This window comes from Labrus bergylta, chromosome 3 (genome assembly GCF_963930695.1).
Source record: "Labrus bergylta chromosome 3, fLabBer1.1, whole genome shotgun sequence".
Lineage (NCBI taxonomy): Eukaryota > Metazoa > Chordata > Actinopteri > Labriformes > Labridae > Labrus > Labrus bergylta.
The window spans coordinates 14,468,214-14,486,750 of NC_089197.1; the positions used below are offsets into that span (position 1 = coordinate 14,468,214).

The following is an 18,537-nucleotide window of genomic DNA, read 5'->3' on the forward strand; positions in this document are numbered from 1 at the left end:
AAACCACGCCTACCCTGTCAATCTGACGGCAGTGGTGCCTTCGCAGGTTCAACATAAACTAGTTAATTAATAACACAATTCTTATATCGTGCATTATGAAGTGGGCAATTTGTGCCAAGAAGACTATTTGGTGGATTTTCCATTACTTTGATTTCAGATCACCACATGCCTGATTTTATTTTTAGAGACAGAAGGAAAGGTGTGCTGCCTGAACCAGTTTATTGTTTGGTTTATAACAACTTAGTCTACAGGTAAAATCAATACAAATAAGAGGGGAAAGCATCTTGGATAAAGTTATAAAACTTATCGGAAACGCAAGACACCTCTATCAAAAATATTTTCCAAATATATTGGTTATATATGTCTGGTTGTGTATCGTGCACTTTGGGTTCTTTTCTGTTGAATTGTATTTAATTATTCTTAGTATTTTGCATCTGTTATATTCTTACTGTTGTTAATGTTCTTCTGTGTTTGGTTTAGTTTGCTTTGTTCTTGCTGTTTGTCAAAGCACTTTGTAAACCTGTGTTTTTAAAAGGTGCTATATAAATAAAGTTATTGTTATTATTTACAAACAGCGGGCTTCCATGGATTTCAATGCCAGGAAACATCCCTTTCTGTTTACTGACGTGGCTCCGCCCATATCACGTCACATATAGTTACCCGGGTATTATCGAAAAATCCCGATGGCTCCCTCCTCTATCACAATAGCCTCCCTTCACACGCCAGTTTGAATTGCCAAATATCCGACGGGACCTTAAAGCATCTTTAGTTGGAGGTTTAGCGGCGGCGCGTCGATTCCGTATTATTTACAGTCTATGGTCGATTCAGACATTCAAACCTGCGGAGCAAACGAATCAAGTCAAACAAACATGACACGTCAAGGAAATGTTACAACAGTAATTGCATCTACATTAACTCTTCTGCTTTGCCTGTGTTCAGCCAGAGGTGAGTCATTTTCAATCCACCTACCTACTCATAGCCTATCTGATTAATACAGTCTGTTTATGTGTAACTTCGACTCTAGTTACCATACAAATACTTTTATTTTATTTTATAAAGGCTAGCCTAGTCTGCGGTAGTGTCTCTTTTTGTTTGTGTTTGCCACTCGACTTTTTCACTTTTTCCATATAACCCACAAGAGGACTTTGCCACAGTGCCTCCTAGTCCTATTTTCCATTTCCATTTGAGTGACTCATTAAGAAGAGACTTTTTTTCCTTCTGTGTGTTGAAGCCTTTTAGTTTGATGGTGGGAAAAGTTGAATGCACAACTAAAAGGGAGGTGAGCAACAAGTTGTTCTATACATGTTGGTTCACAGTTTCTACATGCCCAAATGCTTCACAGCTGTGTCAACATAATAATCTCATTTGTATTATGTGGTAGTTATCATTTCCTAGCACTTAAATCCCCTTGAAGTGACGTCATTACTCAGGGTTCAGGCGATGTATAATTTGTATCATCCCAAGACTCTAACTTATTATTGTCATGGGATGAAGGGTTATTAAATGGGAGACAACCCTGTTATTACATGTGAGACTCTGTTATTTTCAAAGGGGTTATATTGTAAAATGCTGCTTTGCAAAAGATCTGTTTTTGTTTTGTTTTTGAGAGGTAAAGACGTTTTGTTTATGTTTTTATCCCGTGCAAGCACCACCCTGAGCAGTTTGTGAAATGTCATGATAATGCATCTTTTGGGTTAAACACGAGATTTTGCACAAATGTTATTTCTGCTTGTTTTTATAAAGCATCATTGCCTCCATGGAAACCTCTCTTGTCACGTTAAGAGGTGGAGCAGATGGAGAGAAAATAACACCATATGTGCAGTAGTCTGGAGCCAATGTGAGCCAGCTGTCCGCTCACCTATGAAGTCTAACCGAGGAAATGTGCTGTGAAAATAGGAGCGCTTCAAATAGTCAAAGTCAAACTTAAATAAGTAAAGTTGCCTTCCTTGTTTCCTTGCTGTATGTGGCTGCTGTACTCTAATGGTTATCACCCACCTGTCTGAAATTCAGGTGTACTGTGTGTGTGTGTGTGTGTGTGTGTGTGTGTGTGTGTGTGTGTGTGTGTGTGTGTGTGTGTGTCCTCAGCCACTCCTGAGCTACTGCACTATCATGTTGTGTAACTCAGTCCTGAAAGAGCCTCGTGCATCTGTGCAACCTGGCTAATCCTGCAAGCTCTTAATCCTGCACACAGATACAATATGTTGTCAGTATGCTTGCTGCATACAAATATTTTGTGTGTTTAAAATATATGAAGGGTTTCCATTACGGTCAATCGGATGCCAAATATTATTGTCAGTGCAATATGAAACATTAGCTGTTCGCATTACTTGTTTTCATGCTCACACACTGCTTAAAACTAGAGCTGAAAAAGACACACTAAATACTTTTAGATAACTATTCACCTATTTGAATTGATTAAAACCTATTTAATTGATTGACGTTTAAATGCTCACCTTTTTTTGGGAGAATAAATTGTTCATTTTGATCATTTATTTTAACGGTTGCGTCTGGATTTCTTCTTTAGTCTCTAAAGTCTCTTTAGTTGTAAAGCCAGTCCACCCAGTTCCCAGAGGTTTGACATCAGCTGTATACGTTATGGTGACAAAAACTTAAAAGTATCATCTTTCTAAAACTAATCACTGTGAAAGTGATACTTTCTGCTGAGGGAATGTCTACATATGAACTATTTTCCTCAAGGTTTTACCCCTTAGATACCAACCAAAGACAAAGAAAGTCCAGTGCATCCAGTTAGTTTGAATGCAGACTCTGACGTGGCCTCTAATGAGTCAACATGCATGCTAAAGTAAAAAAAAAAAAAAAAACTCGAAAATTAAGAGTTAAGGTTTTGTGATTTTGACAGCAGAAGTGTGTGACTCATTGGCCTGCCACTCCCATCGGAGGTCTGCCATTATTTTCCTGATCCAGTCAGCAGCACCTGTGAGTCAGCACTCTGGGCCTCACAGCCAAATCTACTTGCCCTGCTGTTGTTTCAAACGTTTAATCCCAACTTTTGCACAAGATCTTTTTTCCCATTCCTAATACAGATTCGGGTTTAAGGATGTGACTGCATCACGTGCAACATTCAGAACACTGAAAAACAAGCAGGAAATGAAAATAAATAAGTGACAAATATAAATATAAACAGCATGTGGCACAGTAATCGTTAATTAGTAGTCCATTGAATACAATATCGACTTTTATCGTATGAAGTATGTTAAATCCTGTGTGTTGGAATCTAGATCCACTGTGTACCAGGAATTTAAAAAATTGGATATCTCATGTAAAGCTGGACCTTGTAATCCTAAAGTCAATCTTCAGAAACAAATTCAGCATCTATCTAATAAATAATCATTAAGACATTTTTCTGTGGGAAAATGTTAAAGATGCTCCCATAGTGTCTCCGGTGTCAGAATAATAATCTTTTACCAGCATTTCAATGTAAGAAATGTAAATGCTGTCTGAAATGATTTCTTTTGGGTTTGGACTGTTTAAAAAAAAGCCTTTGGAAAATGAATGTATTTTTGTATATTAAGGATTTCATCGGTGAAAAAGTAATCCATCCAAAATAATAAGACGATGAATCTAAATGCAAATTCAAGTTGAAGGTGTAATCTCAAGGTTTTGTCATGTTGATACTTCTCAAATAAATTCCTTCAATGCTATTTTGTCAGGTGTTATATTAAATTGCTGGAAGGCAAAGTGTTACGTTAACTTCCTACCTGAGACTACATCCTGAGTTCATCTCTTTCCCAGAATGAATTCAGACGCTCTCGACAAAACAAGAAGGAGCTTGATCTGTTGACCTGTGACTTAAACAGGGATAGCATAATAAGATCAGGAGGCCACGAGTTTCACCCACAAGACACAGCGAGGATTCAAAACAACAACATGTGCCATAGCTGCACTGGAATCCAAAGTAGCTACTGGCCGAGGTAGATTTTTTTGGTATCCATGTAACAAGTGAAACATGCCGCCATTGAACAAGGAAATGGGTCAAATGTTGAATTCTTGGCTGTTTTTCCGCTGTTTGAAGGGGTTGATGGGTAATAGTTGTTGCAGTTGGTTTTATGCCTTCCACTCTCAGTTTTCTCTCTCTCTTCTCTTCAGGCGACTACTGTGAGGTGAATGTTTGCCACAATGGAGCAACATGTGTGACAGGTGTAGGAGATGATCCATTCATCTGCATCTGTGCAGACGGCTTCAGTGGAGACACCTGCAACCTGACAGAGACAGGTACAGCAAAGAGGAACTTCATTTGGAGGGGGAAAAAAATGCAGTTTATATTTTGATCAAACGTCATCTCTTGCACTCGTTCTTTCTCTCAGGACCCTGCAGTCCGAACCCCTGTAAAAACGATGGGTCGTGTGAGGTCATCTCTCCCACAAGGCGAGGGGATGTTTTCAACGCGTACGTCTGCAAGTGCCAGCCCGGCTTCGAGGGAGCGCACTGCCAGATCAGTACGTTATTTCTGGATGAGATTCAAGAGTCTGAGCTGCGCCTATACAGCCACACTCTTACAACCGCCATTCATTTCTCTAAATCCTACCCTAAAAAGAATCTTGAAAGCACATATTGAACCTTGACTTTCAGGAGTTTTATGGTCTATATAAAAGCAAAGCCGCTAGGTACAAAAAAACCAAAATGATTGTATTTATTTATATGCAAGAAAAAGTAAGAAAGTAAAAGAGGGTCTTTGCAAGATTTGAACAGACTAGTCAGCAGGCATTTCTATAAAAATAGCAGTACGGTCCACTTTCAGCAGATTTCCACCTTAAGTGTGAACACATGAAGTCTTTCCATCCTGTCATAGCATTAGTGCAGAAAGAGGCGTGTTGTCAGTTCAGCAGTTTCATGAAAGGCTCTCTTTCAGCCGATTCTGCGCTCACTCTGTTTTGCTAATTAGCAAAGCACCACTCCAAGTCTCTTAGCATGCAGAGGCCATCCTCTCAGGTTCAACGCTGCGTCTGTTTGTGCTTAAGCTTGTACAAATCAGCTGAAGAATTTGGTAATAGTAAAATCCAACGTATCCTCTTGTTATATTGACTAAGTTGGCTCAGAAATGTTGCTAAATCGTACAGTTAAAATACAGGAAATAGAGGATTATTTAGTCAGTGTGAAGGTCCTTTTAGAAAAGAGTTTCTGAATTGAAACAACTCTAAACTTTGTATGGATGAAAGTCATAAACACAACTTGAGTGCCTGAAAAAGATGTATTTTATGGTTCTAGTCTGAAAGAGGGACTCATGCTATGACTGAAAAGACATCTTTTTTGTGAATCAGCAGCTCGCCCCAAAGCCCACACCCTGACCACCAATTGTAGTGTTTGTGCAGTCTGGACGTCTACTCCCAACTTTTTTCTAAATTTGAATCAGTCAGACGTCATAGGCTGGATGGGTGTCGACAGAAAACAGTATCCCATATATAACGTTCAGTCAGTGCACATGAGTTGATATGAAAACATATGATAATAGCTTCATAGTAATTCAGGTCGCAATGCAAAGTTCGTAAATAACAGCTGTATTTCACCTGCAGGTTAAGCTAAAAACAAAACAGCTATATTTATCAATATCACGTCAACAGTGTTGCCAAACAAGTGGAAAATAATCCCAGAGAGAGAATTTAGCAAAGCTATTTCTCAGTCGGTCTCTTCATGGGATCATCTCTTGTGTTGTGCCAGTTTTGTCACAGCATTATAGTTATTTGTTTCTAAGTGGTGACCAATCCTCTTAGTGTTAACAGGAACCAGAATTAAACAGACACATGTGTTATTATGTCAACACGACGTCTGCGTTACTCCTGAAGTCTGTTTCAGTTCTTACTTTGTATCTCACTCCCTCAAGTCAAATGCACATCGGCTTTATCATGTGACGCGATGGAGCTAGATGGATACGTTAAGCCTGAACAACGTATGGGTTTACCTTATCATGTGTTCTTAACTGATGGGGGAAGTTTCTGTGTGAAATAGTTATTCGCAAATATGCCAATGCAATTCTGACAAATGTAGCTCAGTGTCGACTTTTCATTTGCAGCCACCTTGGCTTCCTTTCCGAGAGTGGTATTAGATTGTATATGTCCATATTTTATACTAAATTGAACTGTGTTAATGGTGAGAATATTTCATTACGTTGTTAGCTGCTTAACAAAAAGATAGAATGTACATGTATACATTATTCAAGTGCTAGTTGAATTAATATATAGCAGAAAACAAAGCGATTACATCATTCCAACATCCTCCATATAAGCTTTGCCCACTTTGCTATAATCCAAATACACATTTTTTTTTTTTGCCATGAACAGATACAGTTAGTATTTATATGTTACACCCAAAATATAAACACAAATACACACTTGTTTTTGTAAATGGTTTAATGTATATTGGCTTGTTTTTTTTGAGGATCTGCTTTGATCAGAAAGGACCCAGAGCTGCACTCAGGCCTGTTGTTGAAACAGTGACAATTCTTTTATTTAACCTTTATGTAACCAGGTTGTTCCCATTGTTGAAAATAATAATTAATCTTTCAAGGGAGACTTGTTCAAGAGAGTCAGCAGCACAAAAAAAACAAAGTTACAGACAGAGACACAAAGAGAGACAAAGTGTAATTCACAAACACTCAAATATGCTTTAAAAGAGAAACATCTGAGTCCAACAAAGAACTTTATAGGACTCAGCTGTGCAACCAGGCAAGCTAAAAACGTCAACATTCATATAACCTGCTTCCCAGTCTTTCATTTTAAATTAAAAAACATTTCATGACACCAGCTCGTTGAGTACAAGTCATTCTGCAATAATTTCCAGGCTGAGGGTGCAGAACACCCAAAAGCCTTCTTCCCAATTTCTGTCTGAGCGTTCGGGATAACTGTCTCAATGCATGAGTTATTTTTAGGGAAACTTCATGAACATACATTACGCACCAAACTATAAATTCCACTGAAATAATTAAAATACTGTTTGTATGCAAAGACTATAAATACAGGTGGATCTAAAAAAAAAAAAAAAAAAAAGAATAGAGAGAGAAATTAGAAATTATTTCTGTTTTGGTATCAATCGGTTAAAGGAATGATTATATATTTTTTACTGATCAAATGAGTGCACTGCTCTAGAAAATATCATCTTGACGTGTATGAATCTGCATGTCTGCCACCTGGTGGAGATTAATGAGCATTACAGGGACAGCGTGCAATGGGGATCCAAGGAGTTACTCAGACTTGTTTTGTTTCCATAGTTTCTACAGAGGAGAGTAAGATTTCTATAAAAAGCATCTTAAGTAGAAGGTCATAACACAAAAAAATGTTACAACTTATTCAGCTATATTTTTTTGGAAATAAAGCATCACTGCTCAATCTGAGTATTTAGTTTCCACTGTATGGGTAGTTTGTGGACAAAGAAAATAATGGAAAATAATAACGTACGCTGTGCCCTTTCTCCAGATGTGAATGACTGTGTGGACCAGCCCTGTAAGAATGGAGGGATGTGTCGAGATCTTGATGGAGACTACAACTGCCAGTGCCCCTCCCCATATGTTGGAAAGCAGTGCCAGCTACGTACGTTTACTAATATTGTGTGTTTGGATAACCTGCTGCTGTAAACGCCACCATTTCCCAGTTTGGGATCAATAAAATAATTCTATTATATTCTATTACATTCTATTCTATACTATTACCATTTAACATGTCATTACACGAGGAAAAAAATGTTTACCAAAATGTTAAGAACTGTAAATACTGTGTTTCTGTAGTTTGAAAAAACAAAACGTGTTGCATCATGTGGTGAACTTTTTGGGGTGAACATCTAACATACATGTATACATTCATCATTAAACAGAACCCTGTCTTTATAAAAACACAATTTTCCCATTACAGTAAAACTGTAACTTTGCTTTGGTCCTTATAACCAGTGCTAAATAAACTGTCGAGAGGTTAAATGAATCAGGAGTAACTACACTCACCTTTGATGATATTCTAATGGTTGTGCTTCAGGCTGCATCTCTCTACTGGGGATGGAGGGCGGAGCAATCGTGGAGTCCCAAATTTCATCCTCCTCTGTTCACTTCGGCATTCTGGGTCTTCAGCGGTGGGGTCCGGAGTTAGCTCGACTCAACAATCAAGGCATCGTCAACGCCTGGACATCGGCCGCACACGACAGAAACCCCTGGATTGAGGTAATAAAAGATGTGGCACGATTTAAAATGACGGGACTGACCGGTTAAAGCTTTTACCCTATCTAAAGAGTTGACTTCCTGCTTCCAACAGATTAATATGCAGAAGAAGATGCGTCTGACGGGCATCATCACACAGGGTGCCAGTCGTATGGGCACAGCTGAGTTCATCAAAGCCTTCAAGGTGGCGAGCAGCTTTGATGGAAACGCTTATACCACTTACAGACTGGATGGCCAACGCAGAGACAAGGCAAGTAGATATCTATGAGCATCATGTTTCACGCTCTCTCGTACCAGAATCGTCTCACACAGTGGATGTTCATTTCCTATGTTTTTTTTGTGCTCTAGGTTTTCGTGGGCAATTTAGACAACGAGAGCACAAAGACGAACCTTTTTGACCCTCCCATTGTGGCCCAGTACATCCGAATCATCCCCGTGGTTTGCCGCAGAGCTTGCACGCTGCGCATGGAGCTGGTGGGCTGTGAACTCAATGGTAAACATGCAGAACACATGCAGAGAAAAACGTAAAGCTTTTTTAGAAACTTGGCTGACAAAGGTGGATAAAAAAAAAACAAGCTGGATAGTAACGCAAAGAGACATTTAACCCACGTTCAGTTCAAGCCGAATCAAGTTACAGCCTCTGTGAACTCGACATTTTATCCAGTGGTTAAATGTATATGAGTAAATTCCTTAGTGGCTTGTTTTACTGACTTGTTTCCGTCTTGCTGTGGTTACAATCACAAGCATAATGACAGTGGAAACGAGTTTATGTAACATGGTCTCAATCTGACTGTGGTTACATTGATATGTATAGTATATATATATGTGTAGTCTTAACAGGGTCGGAGGTTTGGAAATGCAGCAATAAAAGTTGTAATTACACGCACAGTTCATAAGGAGACGGAAACACAACACTTCCATCCTTTTGCCTTTATTGTCTTTGAATGTAACAGCTACAACTTTTACAGAGAAACGCATCAACTGAAAACAAACTGCATGTACATGTACTGAATATCTCTTTGCAAAGCGCATTCTTCTTCTTCTTCTTCTTCTGTTTGTTTTTCTGTTTCGATTTTAATAAGTCACTTATCCTAAAAATATTTCTTGGGTGACGTAAATTCATTTTCTTTGGGTGTAATCATTTCTCCTTCTTTTCTCTCTCTGTTGCTTTTGGGTTTCTTCCGTCCTCCTTCCTTCCGTCTCCTCTTTGATTCACAGTTTATTCAAACACGGCAGGTTGCTCAGCCTCTCTGGGAATGAAATCTCGCCTCATCTCGGACGGGCAGCTAACCGCCTCCAGCACTTTCCGCACGTGGGGCATCGACACCTTCACGTGGTACCCTCAGTTTGCTCGACTGGATAAGCAGGGGAAGACGAACGCCTGGTCTCCTGCTCACAACAACCGCTCAGAGTGGATACAGGTGAGAGAGACCTCAGCTACAAAGTGTAACGTTTTCGTGAAATGCTGCTGTTGAGTATAACACTGTTTTCTTTGCTCCTTCGCCAGGTCGATCTGGAGAAGACAAAGCGCCTCACAGGCATCATCACTCAGGGGGCGAAGGACTTTGGTGTGGTGCAGTTTGTGTCTGTGTTTAAAGTTGTTTACAGTAATGACGGAGAGGCGTGGAGTACAGTGAAGGAGGAGAACAGCGGCAATGATAAGGTCAGACATGTGAAATCACTATTACAATTTACTTTTTACTCTCATTTGTAAAAAAAAATTATGAAAAAAAATTATGAAAACTAGTAAGAAACTATTTTCTAAGGTGTTATTGTGAAATTCTAGTTCTATTCCAACACAGAACCTACATTTATTTATTTAAAAGCAGACAGGCAGAATAAAGTAATATTTCCAAACAATGAAGAGCATCATGCAAAAGTTATTCATAATGATTGTAATAATTATATCTTGAATTTATACAGCGTCTTTCAATGGACCAAAGGATGCTTAGTTTCATGTACACATATGAAAAGCAGTGGGACGAAGTATCAACTGCAAAATTGACCAAAACCTGCTCTGTGATTTATAACTTCAACTCAATAAGTATTTTTTTCAACATTTAACCACAACCTTACCATTTACCTGCAGCTTTTCCAAGGCAACATCGACAACAACACCCACAGGAAGAATCTATTTGAGCCTCCGTTCTACGCTCGGTTCATCCGGGTCGTCCCCTGGGAGTGGCATGAGCGCATCACTCTACGTATGGAGCTGCTGGGCTGCGATGACTAGAAGCTCGTCGATCGACCGTTTCACCGTGCTCCACACTCGCCCCCATGTCCCCAAGAGGATCGTCTGTTGTGACCTTCGTTTTGGATAAAGATCCTGTTGACTGCTGGGACTGTTAACACTTGTAGCACTTTCTGAATACTGACCTTTATTTGTTTACGTACACAGAATTGATTGAAGGATTTGATCTTAACTGGCTTCAGACTTAAATAATCTTTGCATAGATATAATCCCAGTCCATATTACTTGCTCCTTCTTATATTTGAAATTGTTTCAGGTCCCTTTTAAGTCTGGAGACGTGATGATTACCAGTTAAAAATGTCTTCCTTCTTTACAATCTAAGTTAACAATACCGCTTTTCATTCTATTTTTTGACGGCACAAACTCGAGGTCAGGAAAAAAATTATTATTTTTTTGCACATTGTTTAACTGCTACTGCTAGCATAATGGAAAAAAGGCCTGTGCAATATAGAATATGATCTGGTATCTTAACTGTAATGGAAAATAATAATGAATGCCCGAGAGTAGAAAATGTAGGCCTTTCAACTTTAAACTGCTGCACGCTGTAGGGATTTCTTGTGTGCACAATGCTGTTCAGCTTCATTCTTAAATATGATTTCATCCTTTTTACAACAAATGTGAATAGAAATATTTTTAGAAAATAAAACATTGTTTTTTTATTCATTGTTGATCTTGATCTAAGATCTTTTATTAAATGTTAAAAGAAACCATTGTGTGTGTGTGTGTGTGTGTGTGTGTGTGTGTTTGTTGATCAAGATACCTACAAAGTCTTTGTCATGCTGCAGTATGAGCTGTGATGAATGACAAACAAGATTTGTGGCTGATTTCTGCATGCACAGACTGGTCAGTGAGCAACATTAAGGGGACACGGGCACCAGCATGGGTTGGAGAAACATACTGATCCTTGTTTCATTCTGTTCTGTCTTAACACTATACAGAATGGACAGATAAGCAATTCCAGCTGCTTACACTGTTTTATTATTTAGCACCTTGCACACACAACTCATACAACATGGCAACCCTTGTTGTACAATAATCAAAACAACAATACTGTTGTTACAATACTAAAAAAAAAAAAAAAAAGCACTGGCTTTAAAGGAGCATTTCTGCCTTGTTCAAACACTGTTACAATCCAAAAAAGTAAGCCTCCTTTTGAAAGTTATCACTCCCTAAAGCTGACATTAAGGGGAGGTGCAGTAGGACTTTGTGGTTGACTTGGTTTAAATATAACAGAATCAAACTTTTTGAGGAAGGACCGGCATTTCTCTCCACACTAAACTTCCAGACTCTGGCCTTCTGTTTACAAAAAGTGTTAGCCACTCAACTCCATGTTTAACTCAAAGTCCTGCTATGTCAGGCATCCTGAAACAGCTTTCATCTATCAAATGAATGCAGTGAAGGACGGTAAATCTCTTAAAGATCCTGTCCTCATTGTGTATGTTCATGCCTCCTGTATTTGGGTGTGTTTGTCAAGCATGTTTAAAACACCATCACAAGGATGTCCCATTAAAAGATCACAGTGCTTCCAGGAAAACTTATTACTCTTCTGTTGATTTCAACCCTAAACCAAATTTGGATACTAATATTGTACTGGAAAAACCTCCATAGATTTTGTATGGGTCAGACTGTGGTGGACGATAGCAGAATACACACAATATGTACTATCATTATTTATTTATTTTAGATTTATTTGCAGGCTTTGTATGCCTGTATTTAGAGACAGGACATAGAGTCAGAAATCAGGTAGAAGGACAGACTGAGTAATGACATGCGGGAAAGGAGCCGCAGGTCAGATTCAAACCTGGGCCACTCGCTTGAAGTACGACAGCCTCCATACATGGGGCGCCCTCACTAACCACTAGGATCAAGGCGCCCTACCAAATTTATTTTAATATAAAAAAACATATTTCAAAATATATCATTTAAAATTGAAGCTTTCAAACATTGTCAAAATGGAAAGGTTGACTCTTCATCGCAAACATATGATGTTACAGTGCCCTCTCCTGGTGATATCCTATAATAACAAGCGGTACAAATGAAACAGGATAAACATAAAACAGTGAAGAGTAGATATCTTATTTCATTTGTTTTATTTCATTCCTTTGAAGCCGTACAATGTTAAGAAATACTTCATTAAAAGACTATACACGTGATATACTTAAACATTATGAACTGTGATGAATAAGAACACTAAACATATAAAATACCAAGATATATTTATCTTTCATTTTTATTTATCCTTTATTTAGCAGGGTACACTGAGACCGAGGTGTACTGCAGCAATATGACCAAAAACAAAACAAGTCCCAGTTACTTTCCTTAAGTAGCTCAGACACAAAACACCAGACGATACCAGAGAGGACAGCTTCAAAGTCATTTGGTTAAGGGTGTAGCAACACTAAAAAGCAGACTTTCACAATTCAAACCTCGGTATTTTTTTATGGTGATCCAGTTTCGAGATCTGGTTATATGGTGTGAAATATGATAAGGAGGAATCTTACCAATGAGTGCCCTGAAAATAAACAGAACACTGTGCTGCTTTCTTTGTTGAGCCAGAGGGTCAGCCTACAGAGGGATACAGGAGTTTTAGGGGTTCAGCATTACTTTTTAGAGTTTCCTGTAATGAGTTAGAAGTATTATTAATATCAGAATGTGCAGCAGATAAATACTGTCTGAGTAACTGAAAGCGTATAGCTTTGCAACCATATTCTCGAGCTGGCTCTTTGAGGGTTTTTTAAACTTTGATTTATTTTCATTTCAATGTTTGACCTGTTGGTTTTAAATGAACTAACATCCATTTGTATGAACGTGTACAGTATTTATGTTACATACACTGCTCATTAGTCATAAGTTCAATGTGTTATGTAATGTGTTTTTTCTAGTTTGCTTAATTATAGAAATGATTCTGACAGGGTTTAGTGATTTCTTGCTTCAGTAATGTAGGGAGGGATTCAATTATTTCTGGTATTTTTTCACAGATCATCTTCAAGTCTCAGTTAACATCTCTCATTGCTGTCTGCTTCAGGACAGCGTTGACTTCTATCTTTTAAAAACACAGCTTTCTCTGTATATATGTTTAAGCACATTTCCTGACTATTTGTCTACAACTTTGATTTTACTATTTAAGGGCAATGCGGCCTCACCCTTTCTGATAAGATCTCTTCGTGCTTTGCATTTTAACTGAAGCTTAAGTCTGCACGCTGATGAAGATCTACTGTTTAACCCATTACATCAGGTGCTTTTAACTTCATGGCAGATGTTACATGTTTGGCTTTTACATCACTGGAAATTTAACTCTTTTTTTTGTTGCAACAAATGCCAGAAAGATCCTGGCTCACATGATTTCCATCTGACTCTTCTCACAGAAACTGAACTTCCACTTACTCCTCAAAAACAAAGCTATCTTCATAAAAGTAGTAGCAGAAGACACAAACAACGCTCAGAGATCAATCACTGCAGGAGCTTTATTGAAAAAGGACAACAACTCGTATTTCAGGCTTACAAAACAACAGCTTAATTTTTCTCTTTTTCAGAAGCATATGTAAAAAAATAAAAAAATAAAAAAACTCCAGCTGTGAGACAATTTCTCCTTTTGTACATCTGGATGCTGAGGTAGGCTGTAGTTATCTTACAGAGGTCATTTTTGGTCATAACTAAAAAAAAATATTACAAAGCAAGCTGTCAGTTTTGAACAAGTTAAACCCTCGTGTTTAAATACAGACGGACTGAGGACTTTTATCCAGAGTGAATGTTGGGATGAAGTCTTCTTATCCTGTTAGGTTTTTACACTTCAGGGTACTATACCACTTTACTTCTACAGTTCACAAAGGGCGACTTCTGAATACTCTGTACACACTAATCTAATGTCTTCATCGTTTTGCACAAGTTTGTGTCTACAGGTACATTTGCAAACATCACAAGGTTTCTGCACGATGGAATAGTTGAAATGAAAGTCAAATTCTGTTGTGTTGTACACTTTTGTGAAAGCCCACAGCTTAAAACACAAATACGATTTTCCTCCAGTGACCACGAAGTGGGTTAGCACAGAGATGCTGTCGGAAAAATATACCCAGGTTGTGAACATGAAAGAATGAATAAAGCCCAGAGAGGAAACTTTTCTTCTAACAATACTCTCCATAACACGTGATTAACTCTGAACAATAAAACTGTTTTTGACGTATACATGTGTCACTCAAACCCCGCCTCCAAGAGGATTCTCTCGATTTTCATCCTGACATCGGCTTTTTTCGGAGCGGACAACTTTTTGAACAGTTTGGCGAGGTTCATGAAATAGAACTCGTCACAGTCTTGAGGTTTGTCAAAGTTTGTCTGTACAGTTTGGTGACGTTTAAAAGACACGGGCTTCTCAGGTTCATATCCACAGTCCCGGATGGTGAACCCGTGGCTGCTGCTTGCTTCGTGGCTGTTTTGGTCGTCTGAATCTGTGCTCATGTGCAAATCTTCAAAGCCATCGTGGTTCCTCTGTGAAGGAAAGACAAACATTTTAAAAGATCAAATCTGTGAGGTCTAATAGCCAAATCACACAATCATGCAGAGCTGTGTTAGTTTATAAGGGGGAACTATTTATGATGAATAAGACAATGCTAGCTATCATTTATCTAACAAGTCTGTAAAACATGTTAATTGCGTTAGGAATGGCTTTCTTAGATGTTTGCAAAGAAGTTGTATAAACTTTATTTAACTGGTCCCTTACACAAGGATATTTATCTCTAGATTCTATTACTCTTTAAACAAAGCCGCCTCCTTCTCTGTGCGTCTAATGCCTGCACACGTACAGGATGCTGCAAGATCATTACCACGAAAGCCACTTTTGCACAAGTGCAGCATGACTGAGGTAGTAGCCTGTGCCTCTCTTTACACTCACTGCCCATACAGTCATTACAAAGATAACCGATCCACAAAACTTAACAAGAGTTTTCATTTTTCACAAAGAACAAAAAAACAAGCTGCACTGAAAGCAAGGAAGGTTCGCTTTGTGTTAGAAAATATACATGAAACATGAGAGAGAAGACATTTACTATGAAAGAGAGTGCTACATATTTGCATGAGCTCAGTCTTACCATGCCTTGTGACGAGAATTCAAACGCCTCAGTGATCAGCAAAGGAGCCATCAGTCCCTCAGCTTGGGTTGATCCCTGGACATCCGGCCGGTGGACTTTGTGGCACGTCAACAGATGTTTCTTGAAATCTTTTTTACGGATCAGCGTTGCCGTACAGTACAAACAGTGGTAATGACACTGTTTTCTGCACTGCAGTCCGCATTTGTGGATCGTGTACTCTTGAGAAAAAAGGACAACACATTTGATCATGAAAAAAAAGCAAGGTCACCCTCTGCACACCCTACTGGACAAACAGCGGAGCAGCTTCTCCAACAGACTGATACAACTCTGCTGTCACAAGGACAGATACAAGAAATCTTTCTTACCGAAGGCCATAACTCTGTACAACAGCTCACCTCATGCGAGCAGAGAACTGTCATCATGATAATATCTGTCTCTCCATACTGTAATCTGTTAAATTTACAAATGATCCCCGCACTCATGTTCACTTCATTTGTCTGTCTACTCGCCGTTATATTGTTTATTTTCTGCTTATAATATGTCTACGCTCATGCACTTTAACGAATGTCAATACTGTCTAGTTACAACTCTGTTTTTGCATGTTTACATTTAATCTTCCATATTTAATTTACAACCATTCACGACTCTGTTTTTGCACATTTACATTCAATCTTCCATATTTAATCTTCCTATTTAAGACTAGTAATGCTTAGTTAAATCCTGGTTGTATATATTCACATTCTTAGTTTTGATATTGTTAGTACTTATCTACTTTGTAGTTTATATTATATTATGTTTAGATTTGCTAACATTGTGTTTTTTACTCATAGTGTGTGTTTGGATAACCTGCTGCTGTAACGCCACAATTTCCCAGTTTGGGATCAATAAAGTACCCGTATTTTCCGCACTATAAGCCGCACTGGACTATAAGCCGCAGGTGTTTTAATGTTTAATTACCATTTGTAAGGGTTCGTGCACAGAGGGGATTGTCGGGAAAGAGATGGCTGCTTGAGGACGTCAAAGGCACTTCATCCATATTTATGATCTGGTCCTTTCCGATGGAATACTCCTCTATCTTTCTTTGTGTGGATTCGCCGGAGTTTGTTATTTGTTCCTGGTAGTCGGGAGGGAGTTGCTGAGTCGTCCCCGCCCTGATGGACAGTCCCTTTCGTCTCATAAATCTGAAACACCAGGATGGTCCACCTCTAAAATTTTCAATTTTCATTTCGGTGGCGACTGTTTTAGCTTTCAGTCGGATCTGCACGGTGGAAACACCTCGGCCGTCTGCTCTCTGTGTGTTCACCCAATCTTCAAGAAAGTCTTCAAGTTCGGGCCATCTGCTTTTATTACCTCTGAAAGCTTTTTTTGACTTTTTGCATTGAGACAGTTCTTCCCGCTGGCGTTTCCAATGTCTCACCATTGACTCATTGATGCTAAGGCTAAGTGCAGCAGCTCTATTTCCTTCTTTTACAGCCAGATTGACTGCCTTTAACTTAAAAGCTGCATCATATGCATTTCTACGTTTGTTTTCCATAATGAGGGTTTGTGCATGAAAACTTCCTTTGCACAAACTGTCTGTCTCTCGTTCTGTCTCTCGGTTCCACTTTTACTTTTGCGCGCTACCTGTCTCACTCTTCTCCGGCCTCCAGCTTTTCCTGCTGGAGCCCGCCGGTTAAAGGTGGCGGGGCGCGGACCGGTCATAGAGCCCATAGTGTTAAAGTTGGTGGACTGTAACCTGTAAAATCCATAGATTCAGGAGGTCCCCTAGTGGCCGTTAGCCGCACCCTTATATAAACCGCAGGGTCGAAAAATGGGGGAAAAGGCGCAGCTTATAGTCCGAAAATTACGGTACTTTTATTCTATTAACTTCTATTATATTAAACAGCAACTTAAAAAGGAAACAAAGAAAAGTATAATCCCCTTACTTCCTGCAAAAACGGCTCTCCTAAAATGATTTTCTAAATGCTCCCTGATTCTGGAGAGCCTTGTTGGCTTGAACAGAGCTGGTACACAAAATGGACAATGGTATCTTGGTGGGGAGCAGCAGCTTTCGCATTTCTGCAGAGGAGGATGAGAGAATCTCTTCTGGATTGAGACATGGGCCTGTAAAGTTTAAGAGAGGGACACACATAGATATGAATCAAGACATTGTAATTGAACTTTCATGCAAAAACTGTTTTGACTCTCTGACTCTTCAGAATCACATTTTCATGGCTGCTAAATCAGCACTGATTAATGTTGATGTTTGTATCATGGACATTTATACGTTTGGCATTTTTAAGGTAACAGTTTTTTTTAATGCATCTCTCCATTGAGTTCATAACAAAGACACATTACTCTGGTTAGCACATACACTGTTATATACAGTCTGTTAGACTTGGCTAATTCGCTACGTGCAAGTGGGCTAACAACTTTTTCAAGAAGACAACTTCAGTCCACATAACTTAAAATAAACAAGGTTAACACGACAGTCAGTTATTTGTGGATTGATATAATTATAAAACGGTGAAGATATTAGCCTACTTTTATCTTGTGCTCCATTGTTTCCTGAGAAAAGATGAAGAACTCCTTTCGTCAAAGTTGTTGTTTTCTTTTTTCTTCTTTTTCACGTTTTTCACGTTTTTCTATCGTCTTCTTCTGAGTCAATATGTTATTAGCAAACCAGCCAACAGACGCATTAGCGCCGCCTGTCGGATGAGAAGCACAGTAAATTAAATTCCCCTCCAACATGTTTCTTACAACATCAATAATTTACATTTTAAAAGCCGTTTTTTTTAATTTTATTTATTTAACCTTTATTTATCCAGGAAAGTCTAATTGAGATTAAAAACCTCTTTTTCAAGGGAGTCCTGGCCAAGTTACACAGTTACACTCACAAAATACAGACAGCAATTAAAATTATAAAAAATAGTTACAAGTAAATCAAAATTATAAAAAACAGTTACAAGTAAATCAAAATTATAAAAAAAACAGTTACAAGTAAATTAAAATTATAAAAAAAACAGTTACAAGTAAATTAGAATTATAAAAAAAAACAGTTACAAGTAAAT

At 38.6% G+C, this 18,537-nt stretch overlaps 2 protein-coding genes across 4 annotated transcripts; one reads left to right on the forward strand and one right to left on the reverse strand.

The window, feature by feature from the left end:
• The first annotated feature begins 679 nt into the window (after window positions 1-679).
• On the forward strand, window positions 680-11,113 carry LOC109989466 (lactadherin). 2 transcript variants are annotated; one of them, XM_020641241.3, is made up of 10 exons: window positions 680-945; window positions 4,108-4,233; window positions 4,326-4,457; window positions 7,428-7,541; window positions 7,977-8,158; window positions 8,250-8,405; window positions 8,504-8,648; window positions 9,392-9,576; window positions 9,663-9,818; window positions 10,245-11,113. In XM_020641241.3, the coding sequence occupies exons 1-10, from the start codon at window positions 816-818 to the stop codon at window positions 10,386-10,388; spliced, it is 1,470 nt and encodes a 489-aa protein (XP_020496897.1). In that variant the 5' UTR covers window positions 680-815; the 3' UTR covers window positions 10,389-11,113. The 2 variants fall into 2 exon arrangements, with proteins under 2 accessions (XP_020496897.1, XP_020496896.1); XM_020641240.3 differs by having other exon boundaries at window positions 682-945; window positions 9,374-9,576.
• A 2,739-nt stretch (window positions 11,114-13,852) lies between these two features.
• On the reverse strand, window positions 13,853-18,130 carry LOC109989458 (uncharacterized). 2 transcript variants are annotated; one of them, XM_020641227.3, is made up of 4 exons: window positions 18,011-18,130; window positions 17,413-17,590; window positions 15,488-15,705; window positions 13,853-14,888 (listed from the first exon to the last, which is right to left on the reverse strand). In XM_020641227.3, the coding sequence occupies exons 1-4, from the start codon at window positions 18,026-18,028 to the stop codon at window positions 14,595-14,597; spliced, it is 708 nt and encodes a 235-aa protein (XP_020496883.2). In that variant the 5' UTR covers window positions 18,029-18,130; the 3' UTR covers window positions 13,853-14,594. The 2 variants fall into 2 exon arrangements, with proteins under 2 accessions (XP_020496883.2, XP_065808847.1); XM_065952775.1 differs by having other exon boundaries at window positions 16,445-17,590.
• Between the last annotated feature and the right edge of the window lie 407 nt (window positions 18,131-18,537).

What these genes read in the sequence shown, in the direction of transcription:
- LOC109989466 (XM_020641240.3), top strand. Translation starts at nt 816, where the DNA reads ATGGTCGATTCAGACATTCAAACCTGCGGAGCAAACGAATCAAGTCAA. An exon ending in GGGAGCGCACTGCCAGATCA is followed by an intron (nt 4,458 to 7,427) that starts GTACGTTATTTC and finishes CCCTTTCTCCAG; the next exon opens with ATGTGAATGACTGTGTGGAC. An exon ending in GGTGGGCTGTGAACTCAATG is followed by an intron (nt 8,649 to 9,373) that starts GTAAACATGCAG and finishes TTTGATTCACAG; the next exon opens with TTTATTCAAACACGGCAGGT.
- LOC109989458 (XM_065952775.1), bottom strand. Translation starts at nt 17,021, where the DNA reads ATGGAAAACAAACGTAGAAATGCATATGATGCAGCTTTTAAGTTAAAG. An exon ending in TGCACGAACCCTTACAAATG is followed by an intron (nt 15,706 to 16,444) that starts GTAATTAAACAT and finishes TTTTTTCTCAAG; the next exon opens with AGTACACGATCCACAAATGC. An exon ending in AATTCTCGTCACAAGGCATG is followed by an intron (nt 14,889 to 15,487) that starts GTAAGACTGAGC and finishes TTTCCTTCACAG; the next exon opens with AGGAACCACGATGGCTTTGA.